The 17,773-nt window shown below is 46.6% G+C and overlaps 1 protein-coding gene across 3 annotated transcripts in view; it reads right to left on the bottom strand.

The window, feature by feature from the left end:
* The window catches only part of ADORA2A (adenosine A2a receptor), a 29,935-nt gene extending 12,764 nt beyond the window's left edge, over positions 1-17,171 (bottom strand). The window contains exons 1-2 of one of the 3 annotated variants that reach the window (XM_065692644.1): positions 17,072-17,171; positions 652-1,544 (exon numbers count right to left, since the gene is read on the bottom strand). In XM_065692644.1, the coding sequence (XP_065548716.1) occupies positions 652-1,001 (350 nt within the window). In that variant the 5' untranslated portion in view covers positions 1,002-1,544; positions 17,072-17,171. Of the gene's footprint in view, positions 1-651; positions 1,545-11,356; positions 11,544-16,722; positions 16,816-17,071 lie in introns of those variants that run through there. The other 2 variants (XM_065692643.1, XM_065692645.1) reach the window with 2 other exon arrangements.
* Between the last annotated feature and the right edge of the window lie 602 nt (positions 17,172-17,773).

The following is a 17,773-nucleotide window of genomic DNA, read 5'->3' as shown; positions in this document are numbered from 1 at the left end:
TTTCTTCCTTTAAATGCCAGAGTAGACACCACAGAATAACCATCTGCAGGTCTGGTTAGGGACAAGCCTCTGCCTTGACCTAACAACGCTTGTTTCCAGAGGCAGTGCTTAAGCTATTTCAAATCCTCCTAAGATCCATTTCTTCATCACCTGCTGCTTCTCCTCCCTTCACATTTAACAAAACCCCATCCACACTCTCCACAACCTGCTGCTATGGCTGCAGGCAGAGTCCCGCTCTCCCCATGGGGAAGGAGAAGAGTTGCCCTCACCCCCTTTCTGCCCCCACCATGCACTGCTTTAGCTCCGCTTTCCCACAGGGATCCTTCTGGTGCTGTTGGCTGCAGCTCAGAGCACAGGCTGAGGTTACTGCACGATCCTGTTTAAATTGGGAATGGCAACTCCTAGGCAGTGCCATGCAATGCCATGAGCATACACCATATGAGAGCAGAGAAGAACTGGAAAAAGAAGCAACCAGAAAATCCAACAACCAAGGCAGCCTTCAAGACCTAGAAAAGTGGGGTTTTTCTTTCAAAGTACAAGAGAAAATGTGCTGATCCTCATTTAACTTTTCCTTCCCTGTTCATCTCCACATTTGTTATTACTGTGTTCATCCTTCACCACCCCAGCCCCACCAGCCCAAACCGTGCTTACCTGAGGGGAATGCGAATCGCAATGATTCTGTCAATGGCAATAGCAAGGAGGCTGAAGATTGAACTCTGTGTCAAGACCAGGACGAAGCAGGCAATGAAAAGGCAGCCATAGAAGAAGGCACAGAAGCCAGTGCTGATCGTGATGGCAAAGGGGATTGCCAGCACACCCACGGCAATGTCAGCAGCAGCCAGGGACACCACAAAATAGTTGGTGACGTTCTGCAAGTTGCTATTCAAATAGACTGCCCAGCAGACCAGGATGTTCCCCAGGATGGCCAACACTGCAATGATCAGTTCCAGGATGATATAAGCTATGTCTGAGAGGAAGTCTTCTTTCCCATGTACTAGCATGGTGAGAACGACCAGGCCAATGTGAGAACGTGCCAGAAAAGCTCAGCGTTCATATCTGCAGAGCACTGAACAGCAGAGATACCTCAAAGGTGCCTTCGGGTCTGAAGAGCGCTCAGCTGCCAGCTAGTGAAGGTTGCTCACACATCCCTTTTCTCCCCATAGCTTTTGAAGTTCTTTACAGTAGCAGGTGTCAAGAAAAAATCCCAGGGTTTGCCAGCTCCAGCAAAGTGGATTAGCCAGATGCAGAACAATTCAAACTCCAGCAGATGAATGGAGAGGAGAATATCTCACGTAGACATACGCTGGTTCCCAGGCCACACAGTCCAGCAGGCAACAAGACACAGAAAGTGTATTGTATGGCAGCATCCCATCAGCTATGGCTTTTTGTTTCCTGTTGACAATCACACTGCTAGTCATGGCTTCCTGTCATGAACATACCTACTAGCAACATCCTCTGGCTCCCTTTTTCACCTTTTCCCACTGGGACCTGGGAAATATTCTCTTCAGCTGAAGGAAACATTCAACTTCTTCACTTGTAGTTTCCTTTAAAAAAGAAAAAAAACACAAAGAGCAACCACACACGCTAAGTAATCAGCTCTATGGAGGAGATGGAAAAAGCAAAATCTCATTAAAGTGGCACATTAAATTGATAACGGATATAAAACAGACCTAGAAGAATACATCATTGGCAAAAATCTCACATTCTTGTCTCTCCTGAAAGCTGCAGGGCCAAACCCAAGGTTCAGGAAGGCAGTAAGTCATTCACAGTGCTGATGAGAAACAAGGGACGTTTTGTTTTCGAGGCTACCAAGTGAGCTGGCACTTGAGCAGCTGCTCAAGAGTCTGCCCTGAAACATGAGAGCCCCACTAATGATGCCTTGGCAAGTGCTGTGGCTGTATGAAGGAAAGGTGGAGGAGCCTTCTCACGCACACCTGCCTCCTCTGATCCAACACAAAGACCTGAGCCATCACGTGCTGCCCACCCTCACGTGCTCTGCCCTAAAAGCACACTGCTCTGTGGTGACACAAACCTTCATTCGTAAGGGGGCTATGTTACTGGCATGTGTGGTCACCATTCTGTTGCCATACCCAATCTCTCCTCCAAGTGCAGGAAGGACACTGGAATGTGATCAGCACCAGGGAGAATAGTTCGAGGTATGTCAGATGGTGACTCCTCTGAGGACTTTTCTGCTGAGCACGCACGCTCTCTGCAAGGGTCTCTGCGGGTTCCCCTCCTGCAATGCCATCGTTTTTGTTCAAATAAATCTTTATTCTATGAGGAAACCTTTATTCATTATACCTGCATTGTCCATAGTGTTTGTTGCATCCACAGATTCAAGTCAGCACCTACAACCAGCCAGAAGCACACCCACCAAGACACACTTCTCCCAGAAACACGCATAGGCACAATGCCAACATCATCTCTCAAGTATACATTCATGTTCCTGCAGCACCATACACACAAATCTGGGATTAAAGCTGTTGCTGCTTCAAGAAAACACAGTCTCTAGAGCTGCCATTTCATAGGAACAGATAGACATTACCTACATGCTTGAACATCTTACACACTTATCTTGCAGGTCACCTCATCCCTCTGCTTTCAGATACAGATGCATTTCACCAGTTTCAGCTAAAAGTATAGCGATGGAGAATACAGTTCCCTCAGCTTTGTGCCACAATCAAGAGATAATTATATGCTGTCCTACCCTGTCACTTCCTGAGTGGGTTCTAAACCTTATTTAGAAAGCTTTAGCAGTAATATTTTCTCATTAATTTAAAAACCCACAGCTACTTGAAACGTCAGAGAGCTGGGAGAGAGAAGGATACAGCACTAACCCATAAATCACTCAAGCTCAGTTTCAGATGCAACATGAACCTCCAAACCAAAAGGTTTTCAGGACCCCAACCACAGGTGATCTGGTGTGGTCTAACCCAGCAGGGTTTCATGCCTTCACAGTTCACTCTGGTTTTGAGTCAGAAACCTAATTTGTCAGGAGAAAATAAAAGGGTAAAGAGAGTGATAATAAAAGAAAATATGATTAACTTGTGATTCACATCTGATCTCAGGAATATAACCTAATTTTAGACCTTTCATTGATTTAGAGCTCTATTGCTAATGCTGCATTTGAAAGGAAAATTCTTGGCGGTTTGGGTGTGCTTCAAAACCTTAGCCTTTCCTCCACCTTCAGCAATCTTGTTTATGTCCCTTGTTTGGTTTGTGTAGAAGAAATCGACAGAAGAGTTGTGATCTGGCTAGTAAGAGGATAAAGATCGTCTGTTTAATCCTTCCCAAAGAAAAAAAAAACCCAACCCCAAAACCCCCAAACCAACCAACCCTCTCTATTGCCTATCTTCCTGTAGCAAAACCTCCGGTTTTCCACTGATCTCCTAAAGATTACTTATACTTTCCTGAATTTCAGGGGTGTCAGTGATACGCTCCTACTCTGCAAGCATGAAAATGTCCATTATAAATCCCAATAGGTTTGTTTCAAGGCAGAGATAGTGAAAAACTCCCCAAGCGCCTGATTTCCAGGGAAGGGGATTAGAATTAATGTAAGATAGAAATAAAGAAAAAAGCTGGAGGGAGAGAAAAAGGAAAGGGCAAGATGAAAAATAAACAATGTTTTGTGCATGTGTGTGCACAAAAAAAGGGGAAGAAAAAGACAGGAAAAAGCTGTTAGGAGAACAAAACCCCAACAAACAACGGAAGGTGTCCCATGTCCCTTGGCATCATGGCAGCAGAGACAGCAACAGGGTAATGTCCAGCAGACACTGCTCCGCAGTGGAGCAGGGAGTGGACACTCCTCCGCTTCCCAACATGCTCACGTTTCCATGCAGGTCAAGCTCATGACCAAACTCCAGTGTCAGAACAAGCTTAATTAAAATTAACAAATTACTGTGACATACTGGGGCCAAACCCACTGCTGTGTAAAGTAAACCCACCACAAACACCTCCACAAGCTACTGAGATGAAGTCAAAAGAACTGAACAAACCACTTCTCGAAAGGACCTAAGACCTGGTCACTTTAATCCTGATGCTAAGAGGATTTACTTGAAGTCCTGCTATGTTGCTCTTGCACCTCATATTCATACCACATACACCTCAGTGAAATTACTGGGATACTCTTACCCATTTCAGGGCTTCCTTTGGTAGGATTATGAATCCATATTGATCCCAGATGCATTTTGTTTAACCTGACTCTTTCAGTGGCTCAACTCAAACCCATTTTCCAACAGGACGTGGAGGGAAGTAACAAACCTATGCTGTGGAGATCCACCACACACTAATTGTTCAGCACAAAGCTGGAACTGCCTAAAGCTCTGCGTGCATCCTGCTGAAGCGCAACGCTGCAATCTGAAGTTCAATGACCACGTCACATACTGTTTTCTAACTCAGCAGAGCTTTTAACCTTACACTTCAACTGTTTGTTTCATGGCCTGATGTTAAATTTGAATTTGCCTCTGAATTTGCTTTGTCCCTTCCCTCTGTTGCCCCCCTTGCCTTCACAAACAGTGGCCTGATTCTTCAAATCAAGCCCTAGCCGTTTATTCTTGAAGCAATCTGTGAGATGCGATGTCCAGAAGAGGACAACATGTCCTTCCACGCCCTGCTCTCAGATGGGCTGGAAAACAAGAGTTCTGCAGAGCCAGCACATCTCAGAAGAGAAATGACTGGAGCTGAGCAGGTGTCCCAGCCACAACACAACAACAGCTTGTGCCTGCTTCAGCGCCAGTGCTGCTGCAGTAACCACCGGCATTAGAACAAGTAATTATTAGCCACAGAACCCCAGCACATCAGAGGCCTCACCTGCTACCTACAGAAGGTGCCACAACCCAGGAGGTTCCCATAATCAACCTGAACTCACCCATCTCATCTCATTCATCTCTTGCAATGTCAGCCTGTTACAGCTTTCACAAAACATGGTAACAACTCTAACTGTAGAATTATTTGCAACTTGCTTTAGAAAAGGCACAGGCTCAGACATTCTGCTTATATGGCTAAGAATCTGATGCACAGGGACAGAAATGAAATACAGACCACCTAGAGAAGAAGACATATATCCAGAGGCAATACAAAATGTATTATCAGATTCATCTACTTCATGCAAGACCCAAAGGCTCTGCAACGAGGTCTGAAAAGACAAAAGTAATTAACAATCTGCTTTACTCACTGGGGGAGTGTATATTTAACATCTCAGGCCCTCGAGGGATCAATATTGCAAGCTTCTTGAAACTTAAGAAAAATAACCTGCATTACACAACCTGCTGGACAGTTACAATTAATATTTCTCCTTAAGCCCATGTTTTATGTTGCTAATTGGCTTAATTCCTTCTTGATACCCTGGGCTATGTTCAGCCTTTCTCCCATTATTAAATAAACCTTTTTAGCCACTCACAAACCTGTAAAGCTGTTGCTGCGTTCGTTTTTAGTGACTTGGAACATTCTGTTCTCTCTCATATTTCAGCCCCAATGAAAAACTCTCATTGAAAATTCAGTAAAGCATCTGAACAGCACGTTCACATGAAGCACTTCACCGCTGGAGTCTAAGCAAGCTTTTGTTTGGCCATCTCCAGTTGGCTTTGGACTGATGTGTTGCCTTTTCTCTCTCCTGAGCACCAAAAGCATCGAGGTAAGCCCTTGGCCACTGCTTGGTGGAAATTACTCACCTCAAACAAGTTCATTTCCTGTTCTCGGCCTCTTCAGTCTGAGTTCAGGCACCCTAGTTTGGACGCCCACACTCTTGCACACTCTGCTCCGTGTGCCAGGCTGATATTGTGACAATGCCTGTGACACTTCAGTCTGACAGCTACTCTCAGACATGAGCAAAATCTCCAGGGGACCAGCAGCCTTCAGGGCACCCAACGCAGTCAAGGAGCACATAGGTGATGGGCTGCAGCTTCCCTGTAACCCAGAGAGGGCTGTTTTCTCTGTGGCTGCTTCAGGACAGGTGCAGCAGGCAGCTCACGAGTCCATTGGGGAATCTTCATCAAGGCTCATTCCACAGATCACAATCTAGTATCTCCTTTTGACAACATGACCCTTTCCAGGTACAAGCCACAAACGGATTACCTAACTCCCTCAGGGAAAACCCTTGAATTTACACATGGCCATAAGCAGAAAAGTTGGTGCTGCTAAATCATTTGTTTCCTACTTTCCAAAGCCTGGAGGCGGAGATGCTTGTCAGTTTTCATCCTCTCTTTGAAATCCCTATCTTTAAAATCAAAGACTCTAAGAAATCTTGTCTCTCCCCCTTTGGGGGATCAAGTCACAATAAATAAGCCAATGTGCTCACAGGCAGCACAGATTTGCAAAACAACTCGAGCTGTAAAACACAACGAAAACAGCTGGAAGGCTGCAGTAGCCGTTTTCTGCATTGCTCAATGGTTTCATTTCTAAAGTTTGGTATTTTATGAATACTGTACATAGTTTGGCTTCCCCGTGTCCCTGACTGCTCACACAAAGCCAGTGTACTTGGAAGTGTCAGAAAGCATCCTCACTCCTGCCTCCTACCCAGGGGTGAAGAGATGTGGCTGGGTGGGGCAGGAAAGAGAGGAGGGAGGAGGCATCACCCGTCTAAGTAAGATGTACTTCTGGTCCCCCTATTTGCTTTACTATTGGCTGCTCGCTAAATGCTCTTTTAGGTCATCTGCTTACAGTAATAGGAGAAAATTAAATATTAATAGACTATTTCCCTCTAGACTGCTCTTTGTTAACAAAGGATACAAGTGAAACAAAGCATGCAAAATTATCAGCACACCATGCTCTTGGTTTTCATGTACCTAGAGCACTTGCAGTTTCCTTCAGCATTCCCTGGAGTTAGAGATACCACAATGTCCTGCACAACTACCTGTGGGCTCCACATGGCAGTCTGACCCTTCCAAAGGATTGTTTCAGACTTTATCCAAAACATTATCTGATCTGAAGTCCTTATTAACTAGGGGATTACTCGATACACCCATACTGCTGCAACAGCGACAGCAAGAACAGCATAATAAAACCATACCCTTCAAGCCTGTCCCGTGTCTCTCTTCTCCTGTTTATACCCCATATAAAAACTGCAAAACAAAAATACCCCAAAAGTGAAACCTCACTGGACAACAAGCAAAGGTCATAACACAGATGGGCTGGCTAATAGGAATATCCAATTCAAAACCAATATCTCAGTGTTGCCTTCCTGCCCTCCAAATGCCAGAAGTGGATTAATTTTTATTGCAGTAGTGGAAGAGAAGACTAGAGCAGAGCGCGTTTCATCATTTCTTTTTCCTAAGCGAATGTTATAAATGTTTCAAAGCAAGAAAAAACCCCTCACAGTAATTATTCCCGTTCTAATGGTCCCAGAAAGCCAGGGAGGGCAAAACTAAGTAAGGCTGAATGACCAGCAGTTAAATAAGCCAGATCAAACAAACAAACAAAAGGGAAAAGGTTCCCCTGTGCTCACTAAAGTCTCACTGGGCAGCAGGCTTCTTGATATACTTCCAAAAGGCACAGAAACATGTTGGATTTTTGATGAAACCATTTGTATCCAGGATTGATGATGATGATGATTTACCTACAGTGGCATTTCCAAAAATAGAAAACAGAGCATTTGAATAAGCTTTCATAAGATAGACGTGTAAAATGCATAATTAAAACCATGTACCATGGCCAGAAACAAGTTACTACTGCCAAGATCATCCACAATGTCTCTGAGGAGCCAGTTTTCCCTTCCTGTGTGAGTGAAGAACTTAAAAGCCAATTCTGCCTCCCCACAGCCCTGCTAAAGCCAGCTGTGTTCTACATAAAGAACATTTCCTTCAAGAGCAAAATAAGAGAAATGAGGAAACAAGATACCAAGAAGAGGTGACCCACTGAGGAATACAGGCAAGGGAGGAATCTGCTCTGAAAATATTTATCATATTGCTAATGCATCCATTCTGGTGTATTGTAAAATAATGGAGCAGACTTCTCTCCAGATGTGACTTCACTTCTCTTTTCTACATGAAGTTGCCAGACAGGCAGTTGAGAATTGGGTACATCTGTTTGTTTCCCTGCATTTTTATCCAGTTGTTCCCAAACTCTGTTTCCCTTCTCCAGCTACAGGCTTGCTCTCTACCAGGCCTTGCGATCGTTGCTTCCACTCCTCCAAGCCCCTTCCTTTTACAGGTTGCAAGCAGTATTTGTGGAAGCTGTGCCTGTGAAATAAAACCCACTCCAATCTACTCCAGAGCAAGGAGTGCTGTTGTACCAGCTCAGCCAACATCGTATCTTCTACAACAGAAGGAACGTAACTCCTTCCAACTCTCTACATGTAACTTACGATTATTCCCCTTGGAAGCTGGTCCTTCCCTATCCTGATGAAGGTACTGTGCAACTTGAACAGAGATGAGTAAATTCTACCTGTCTCCAAGCCAAAGCAAAGCTGTCTCACTCCATTAGCTCATCCACAGCTGACCCCTCTGAGGAAGGGTTATTACTGAGGACTCACCATGAAGCTCCCATTACCACCAAAGTGGTTTGACTCATATCCACCCACAGGATGAAAAGCACTCAAGCCTCCATAGGGCTGCTAACCCAGCTCATCACATCCTTCCTCCCCAACTTCTCCCTGCTCCCTTCTCTTATCTTAGTTTAAGCAGTGACACAGCAACAGCACAGAGCCTGCCTCACAGCCAAACATCCCCAAAAGCTCCCCAATCCTCTGCCACTGCACACTGCTCACTGCTTGCTGTTTGCTCTACATGGGCTCTTCACTGCTGGCTCAGTCACAGAGATTGACCACATGCTCCCTGGACCTTGCAATACCTGCTGAGTTTTGGCTACACAAGAAACCCTATCTGTTCCCATGCCCCAGGGTGTGTGCTGGCCCCCTGCATCGCAGCCCGTGTACCAGTTTATTACCCAACTCATTTCACCTCGGCTTGTCAATCAGCTGCTAGTGAAAAGGCATCTAGACAGAGTGACAGTGCTGGTGGTGTTCATCCCAAAAGCAGGCAAAAGCCACAGTAACAAATTTCCTGCCCTCTTGGCTTGTTTCCAGCAACTTTCCTTCTTCCATTTTTTAAGGTACTTACCCTAAGCTGCTAATGCCTGTTTGCTCTGTGGCACACCTCATCATCCCCCGTTAGCGTTTCTGTCTCGGTCTCAAAGCTATTCAAGACATTTTTAGGACTCTGCCACCCTCTGTGGATAAGGAGGATACGCTCCGATGAGGCCACACGCCCTTACTTTGTCCCTCCCTCTTGTCTTTGCTATCTCTGACTTGCACCATACTTCTGCTGCTCTTGCAAAGTGACTTGCATTTTCACTGTTACAGTCAGGCACGTCAGAGCAAACCTTTCTTAGAGGTACTCAAAATGACAGACTTTTTTCCCCCAAGTATTTGGTTATAATCCGATATATTTAGAACTCTCCGGTGTCACTGCTTACTGATACCGAGGTCTCAGTGTTTAGCTGGTGCTCTGCGGACTCTACCAAAATCCTTTCTTCATTTCCTTAGTCCTTGTCCTGTGGTAAAAGCACATTCAATTACAAGTAACAGTCTGCTACCTCTGCCCACTTCCTCCTCTTGCTGCTCAGGCCAGAGACACTGATGTTCTGGGGTGGAGAAAACATGCACCTGCTGGCGAAATATCATTTCTAGTCATCCGTTTCTCTCCTCCTGCATCAGACCACTGCACTGGAGTAGCCATTAATAAATCATTTTAGAAATGGTTTTACTGGACTTGCTAGCTGTTTATGAGTTAGAGTGCTTGTCTAGAAAGGCAAGAAGAGCAACTGCAAGTACCCTGCTACAGTAGACACACCTCTACCACACTTGGGAAGCAGCCCTTGTCTCCTATGAAAACTTAAAATATTTCACAGTTTCTGCGCAGTAGGAGAGCATAAAAAGCTCCAGCTGCAAAGAAACCCTGCAATCACTCCTCAGATCCATGACAATCAAGACCCTCACACCTGGCTGAACAAGGATAAACCAAAGACTCCCAAGGCAAATTCTTTAGGGACTGTGGCATTTGAGTCCAACCATGGGAGTTGTACTCAAAGGTGGATCCCAGGGAGGTGCCCACAACAGACATGCCCAAGACTTGAGGATGGTTTCTCCCGGGTGAATTGTGTTCATCTCTTGCCTGCTGTAATCATATAACTAGGCTGTACTGTGGCTCCATGGAGGAAGATTTCCTTTCAGGAACAGGTAGGAAAGACAATAAAAACCATCAGTGAATTCCGCACTTCAGCCCACAAATACAGCTTCTTAGCTTTCTGTATCCTGCAAGAGCTTACACCGTACACATGTACCAGAGAAAAAGAATCACGTAACTACAAATCCACCACAATCCTCTGTGTCTACCCATGTTATAGCCCTAAATGAATCACAATGGTCAAGCAGAGTCCGGCTCAGCATTTAGCAATGCAAAGGATGACATAAAACAAGACTGATGTTTTTTAGGTGTTTGACAAAACAGTTCTAACAGGTCCAGCTACAGATGCCTTTATTCTGGGAGGAAAAGCACTGTTTGGAATCAGGGTATTTTAAGGAATCCCTGACTGGCAGCCATTAGCACAGGTCACTTGCTTTTTTGGCCAAAAATCCAGGTCTGCAGAACATTTAAGAAACTTTTTTAAAGCCAATGTGCTTCCCCACACATGCTCCAGGAACTGTAATGGTGCTGGTGCCAGCCCAAGTCAGTCTGATGTTATTTTCCATTGTCCCATTGAACCTGGGCACTGATCTGTGGATCAGACGTATGTGGAAACTGTAATTATTCAAATCGATTTCAATCATGTGCCTCTCTTCTGAAGATTGTATTAAAACCCCACATAGCTCTTGAGTGTCTTTTATCCTGGGAAATATTTCCTATGGAAAATCCCAGTCTGCGCCCAGGTATATGGATATTATACTGATATCAAAGTTGTTATCACCACAGAATATTATGTATAATAGTCTACTTCCCTTAATTCCTCAACCTCAACAATTGATTCATACCAGAATCTGATAATCCTATTATGGGAAACCTCAATAACCAAAATGATAGGTCAGTTTGTAGAGGACTTTCCCAGTGCAAGAACGGGGATGTAGGTAACAGGCCAACATTACAGCACATGCAAAGGGAGCAGAAACAGTTATGCTCCCCCAGTAAGAAAAAAAAAACGGGGGAAGACAAGAAGTGAGAGGAGAACACAACAGTCTAAAACCGAAATAGCTCCAAAGAAGCAAAACCAGGAGAAAAATGGGAGAGACTCTGAGGTCTGAATACTAAATGAGGAAAGAAACTTCTAATAGGGAAAATAGTGCAGACCTCACCACTCCCAAAGGGACGCATTAAAAGACCAGAATGAGACTAAATTGCACTTCCCTCTGTTCAACAGTATTACTCACTCAAAACGCACCAGGGGCTCTGCCCAGGGACATACGCAGACGTGACCCCCAGCTGATGCTGGCTCAGCTTCAGCTCAGCTTCCAATGGCTCCACCAGTGAACGATCCCTCTCATGCCCTCCTTGAAGAGCTGCTGAACAAGGAGCCACAACTGTGCCTGTGAGCGTCACCTGGGACAGAGGCAGGGGACAGGGAGACAGAATGCTGTATCTCTGCTAGCCGGCAGATAAAACAGTCCCAATCTGCAAGTACTAGAGGCCTCCTGAGAATGCCTGAGTGCCTTCCAGCCTGGATTTGAGTGCAATCACAAATGCTAATCAACAGAGAGACAGGAGCCCAGCATGTCATTCGTCACGTCTCCAAAGCTTCAGGAAAACCCCCCTTTCCTCTCATAGCAAAGAAGGACAGGAAGATTCCCTCATCCTCTGTATGCGTTTCCCTCCCCCTGTCCCTGGCTCAGATCATCCCTTGCAAGAAGTTTCACTCCCCGCTAACTTCTCCATTGTCTCAGATGCATTGTTTGCAAATGTTCCCTAAAAATGTTGTGTAAAGTATTCTTTATTCCTGTTTCAGGTCTTTCCACCTCCCTGTGTAACACCTGGACTTTATCTTTCTCTTTCACCTGTCAGATAGTGATAAACCTACTGCACACAACCCCTGACTTATCATCTAAGATAAATACAATTTGTCTTGGAGCTGTCATTTCTTTTCAAACCATGCCTTCCACCGCTGCATTTGCAATTGTAACAAATAACTTATTTTATTTGGGTTTGAATTATGTAACTTTCTAAAAGAATTCAATTTGAAAAACCAACCAACCAACAAAACCCACCATCAAGAGCCCCAAAACATACAAAAAATTTCAAGCATGGCCCTCCTGGCATTAAATTTATTGCTAATTCATGGGCAAAGAGGCTCTTGTATTGCTCTGGTGTATCTTCGACAATGGCATTTGCATATATTGTACATTGTATTTTATGCTACCTGGTAATTTTTCGTTTCAATAACCAACCAACATGCCCAGGGATGAAAAGCTTTCATCTAGATGATGAAATGCTTTCTCCAGAACAAGTAATAAAATATACTGATAAGGTTTGTGTTAGTTGCTTACATGTAAGTGAATAGTGAGGTCTAAAGTGCTCTAAGCTATCACCTGAGCCTCTGCTGTCACTTTAGAAAGGCATGCATCTCCCTCAGGTCCTATCCTATTCTCTGCCAGCCCCACTGGGACGTCTCACATGGCACTAGAGGTCTGTTTATAGCACCCATATCAAGCCCCAGGCATCCTGAACAGGAAGGGACAACGCTTGCACTCGAAACACACACAGCAGCACTGTTAACACTTTCACCTGACAGCAGTGATTGCCCTGAAATGCAAGCTTTACAGAAGCCATTTGTTGCATTTGGCTTCTCTCTGAATTCTCCTAAGCACTTAGTGGCTCTTCAGCTCTTTTCCTGACCTCATTGCTGTGTGTTTATCCAAATGACTTGATTCTAACTTTGCTGTTGCATCATCACAAGGAGCTGTAGCCTAGCCTATCTACCCCATCCCTCCCATGCTACTGCTTATCTCCAGCCACACCAGGCACAGGGTAGCCATGTTTTGTGTGATTTACCCCTTACAGAACACAGATTGAAGACAGAGATCATACCTTCATACACCCAGAGTTACCAAATAATTCCGTTTGCTAAAGCACTTCTAAATACTCTGCTGAGACTCTCTCTGTGGGTTGCCCACTGTGTTCAGGATGAGGCGTGACTTACATCAAAGGAAGTTTAAGTTGGACATCAGGATGTTCCCTGCACATCAGGAAAGTAAGGAGTCTCCACTGTAGGTCTTTCAGAGCAGGGTCAAGAAATAGATGTAAGGAATGGCAAAAGCATAGCTGAATTTGCCTTTGGGCAGATGACCTCAAAGTACCTCCTGAGGATATTTTCTGTAACTGAGAGTGGTATGTGCCATCTGTCCATTCTGATCAACAGAGATTTACTTAAAGAGGAACAAAAAGTGTAATACAACCAATAATTATTCCTGACACAGATGCAGCCATTGGGAGGGGGGAGGCACCTCCCAACTCTGTAGAGGCCACTGAAGCCTTCAGAGGTTGAACCACCTCTGTGTAATCTGCTGAGATCCTTTTGCCCTCCCAAAGCAGGATGCTGTCAGTTCTTTCCCCGTAACAGACCAACCCTCAACATTCAGCTAGATGAGCATCTCACTAAGTAGGTAACTTTCTTTGCCTTTTTAAAATGGGCAGAGACGTGAGGAACTGGTGCTGTTGTGGTGAAGTAGCTTCATCAAGGCCGTTGAGGTGTACTGATCCATGCTGATCCAAACCTGCACATGATCCATGAGGCAACCAAGACTTCTGGCCATAAGTACCAGACCCTGGTGAAAGGGAGTAAGTCTCCACTGACTCGTGAGAGTCCTCCCTGATTCATTGACACAAAGTTCAGGATCTCTTGGTTTTTAATTTCGAGTTCAACAAAGAAGAAAGCTTTAATATCCCACCTCCATTTTCAGATGGAAAGCACACAATAAAGAATGACCTGGGCAGTTATTCACCATCCAGATCAGATGGAGAGAATGAACAAGAGCTGAAATCTGTTCAAGCCGAAGACAAGGACAAGCTTTGCAGGACACCAACAGAGATGCTGATAATGCCGATATCAGCCTTTGGATGGAAAACACCTCGCTCACAGATGCACAGAACTCTTAGAGAAAGCTTCACCACATTATGCCTCGTCCCATCTCACGTGTAAAACGTGGGTGGAAATGTCAAACCAAAGCGAAGAGCTGAAGCATAGTGAAAATAAGTGCCTTGGTGGAAAATCTGTGAAGCCTTAAGCATCCTGTACAGATGAGAAATTGTACAGCCATCAGTCACCCAGGCAGAAGAGAAGTGGTAAAGGGGGAGAGGTTTCCCTCCACACCAGAGGGAAAAGCTGCCAGCCTCAAGACAAAAGGGGATGGACCCAGCCAGCCTTCCAGGACCCTTCAGAGAAACACAACTGAAAGGAAGGGTGAAAATTCAGAACAGTCCCTCCAAAACTCCTGCTGTACTGAGCTTTTCCCAGTAGTCCTTAAGAGGGCTTAACCACACGGCTGTACATAAAATCTATCAATGAAGATTAAACAGAAAAGATGAATAGCTTTCAAAAGTTGATTACATCCAAACTCAATAATGCCAGCAGCCCTTATGGAAACATCCTATTAAAATATCAGCAAAAACAGAAATGCAAACAGAGGAGACCTTGCAGGAGGCTTCTCAGCTCAGATCTCTAGTGCCTTTTGCACCAACTGACAGAAGGACAAACATCACCATCACCGTGCTGACATCTCCCGACCTGGCACAGGCTGATGCTGATTCTGGGTTTTATGTATAAAAATACACATGCAAGTGAGACAGATTACCTGTGTGTGTGAATTCCAGCCTTACGCATGAGTGGCATTAAAATGGACCTGCTTGCCTTTTTTAGTTTTTCACACCCAGGAACAGGTCATTTTTATTTTATGCACACACACACGTGTTTACAGTTTGTACCCATGTGTTTTCTCTACAAATTCGATGGCTCGTAGCTTTCCTGGTTAATTCCGGATTAAATCCATTTGCCACATTAGATGGGATATCATTTCCATAGTATTTTTGTGACATATGATTGCATTTGTATTGACCTTTTAATTGCAATTCGAAATAAGGTATTTCTTCCACAGATCTAATTAAATTGAAATATTTCTCACATCCCCATTGTTCACTCGATAGTGTTCACACTATACCCTTTGTATTTCACTTGGGTAGTGTGTTCTGGGGTGTCTCTAAGCGCAGGACCTGGCCGTGCTTCCTTTCTCCCCTGCGGAAGAATGAATTCATCAGTTGCTACAGTTCTTGAGTTACACAGGTCTGAGACTCATGAGCCTCATAAGAAACCTGAAAATAAATACATCCAATGCTTTATCTAATAGCTGGCCATCTGCTTGGGAAAATAATTTTAAGTAGTTAGGGCAATTCTATTAACTGCTGTTTACTATGTGAGTCATGTTGCTCTTTAAGTTAACCCTAAGTTAACAGAGTCTCTTTAGTGGGCCCTGGGCCCTCTGCCCAAGGCAGTTTTGAAGAGGATGCTTGACCATCTTTATCACTTTCAAGCTCTAGCAAAGTCTGCAATACCTCTTCACTCAAAACCCACCCCAAGCTCATACTGCACCAGGGCGTAAAAGAGCATTAAAGAAACTTCTGGGCGACATTTAGACCACACAAACAAACATGCAGAAGATTCTCCTCCCAGGAGCATTCCCTGTGAAGGTACCACATAGCAGCCCAGAACACACCAGCTGAACACAGAACGTACCAAACACAGCAGAACATACCTGCTGCCTAATGCACTGCTCCAGGATGGGCTCCTGCACCTTGGTGAGGGCAGGACACCCTGAGTGCTGCCTGTCATGGCAGAAAGCCACCTCACACATCCTCCCAACAGCTCTGGAGACAACCAACACCCTGCACCCTGCTCCTCGTCATCTGCCTTCTCGCCCCCAGTACAGAGATATGAGGCCCCTCTGTGTGTGGCAGCTCCACTAACACACCTGCTGGGTCCCCAGGCTTAGAGAGCTCCCAAGGGTGGCAGAAAGACACCGCTAAAAACTGTTTCAGTCGCCTGACACAGATGAAGTGGGATGGGGACAAGGAAGGGATAAGTGTGCGTGCAGGTTTAATGCCATTTATTCAGTCCCTGCCCTTTTTCCCTTAGCGTGATTGCAAAGTGCATGATCTCCTTCGCTAAACACGATGGAGAAGTTTATAGGATGCAGGGTGCTCCTGCAGAATCACTACTTTATGATAAAGCACAAGCACAAATATCAGCTGAAGGGGCAGAAGGAGGGCAGGGCGCAGGGGGGCAAAGTCCAGCACTGATATCTGAAGAAGATCCGAGGAGGAAACATCCCGGAGCGTGGGGGTGTGTCGAGGGACTGACAGTTGGCTGCACCGGCTCCACGGTGCAAAACCCACCAGAGCCGGGCAGGGGAAAGTGGTGTCAAGGAAACCTCGCCGCCGTCCTGGGGGGGGATTCGGCAGCACCGAGCGGGCAGCGGCGGCCACTTTTAAAAGTCGCGGCGGAGGCAGGAGCGGGGCCGGGGACACGGCGGGGGACGCGAGAGAAGTTGAGCCGCCCGCCGCCAGTCCCGGGACCGCTGCCCGCCGTGCTCGGGATGCTCGTGCTGGGGCCACCCGCACCGCGCGGACCGGGGGGGGGGGGGGCAGCGGGGCGCGACCCGCAGGCAGCCCCATCCGCGTGGTCCCGCTGCGCCCCGGCAGCTCGCTCACCGGCACCCGCCCCCCTCGCCGCGGCGGTGCCGGCATCACTCACCTGCCCCGGGGCGCCGCTCCACTCCGCGCCGCTCCGGCCGCGCCCGAGAGGCGTGCGGCGCTGCCGGCCCGCCGGGCGCTGCCCCGGCCCCGCTCCCGCTCCCGCCCTGCGGCGCCCTCCGCCGCAGGACGCGGCAGCCCCGGCGGCGAGGAGCCGGCAGCACCGACTCCCCCTGGAGGGCGGCGCGGGCGGCGCCGGGCGGGAGAGGCGGCGGGGACGAGCCCGGCCCCAGCCCCAGCCCCAGCCCCAGCCCCAGCCCCTGCCTCTGCCCCGGCCCCGCAGGGTGCCGTGGCCGCAGAGCAGCTCCCCACAGCGGAGCGAGCGGCGCAGGGCAGCCCCGCTGCTTTACCTGGCACCGGGGGGCTCCGCACCGACGGGGGCAGCCCGGAGCAACACCTCGAGGAGCGGCTGAAGGAGACTGCCACTTATTTCAAGAAGTCCAGCGCTTGTCTTCAGGGACCTGCAAGGGCCAGAAACGGGCTTGATCTGCATACAATGAAAGGAGGCAAGGAGAGGAGAACTAGGAGAGAAGGGCTTCCTCCATACATTCTATTAAGCATCTACTTCTTTCCAGGCTTGAAAGCCCATCCAGTGAGTTTAAGCCCACAGCTATACCAACTGGCACAGGGCAGTGCAATGCAGAGGTATCTGGAAAGACTGCACAAGCAGAGAAACTTGCACTTTCTTCTCTTTTCTGCTTAACTGTCCTTTACTATCAATGGAAAGGAAACCCTGTGCATTACTATTTACTACTCTGGAAGTGTTTAAGAGTTCTCAGTGAAGATATGAAATCTTTTACACAAGTTTCCCATTTCCCATCGAGTAGGTCCCACCAGTGTGCACGCAGTGTTTCCTGGCCCTCGGGGGTGTGCCTGTCCCCAGCCATCCCTTGATACGCAGCATGAGCAGACTTGGGGAACAGCCATGACTCATCTCACAGCAATTCTGAAGCGGGGAGAGAACCTCTCAAGAATTCGAACCCGCTGCCTCTTTGTGGATCTCTTCTAAGGTTTTTATTATTTCTGTTTTTCAACTTCACATCTTAGCAAGT

The sequence above is a fragment of the Lathamus discolor genome, chromosome 12 (genome assembly GCF_037157495.1).
Source record: "Lathamus discolor isolate bLatDis1 chromosome 12, bLatDis1.hap1, whole genome shotgun sequence".
Classification (NCBI taxonomy): domain Eukaryota; kingdom Metazoa; phylum Chordata; class Aves; order Psittaciformes; family Psittacidae; genus Lathamus; species Lathamus discolor.
Note: the sequence above shows the minus strand (reverse complement) of the source record. Positions and strands in the feature narration are given on the sequence as shown.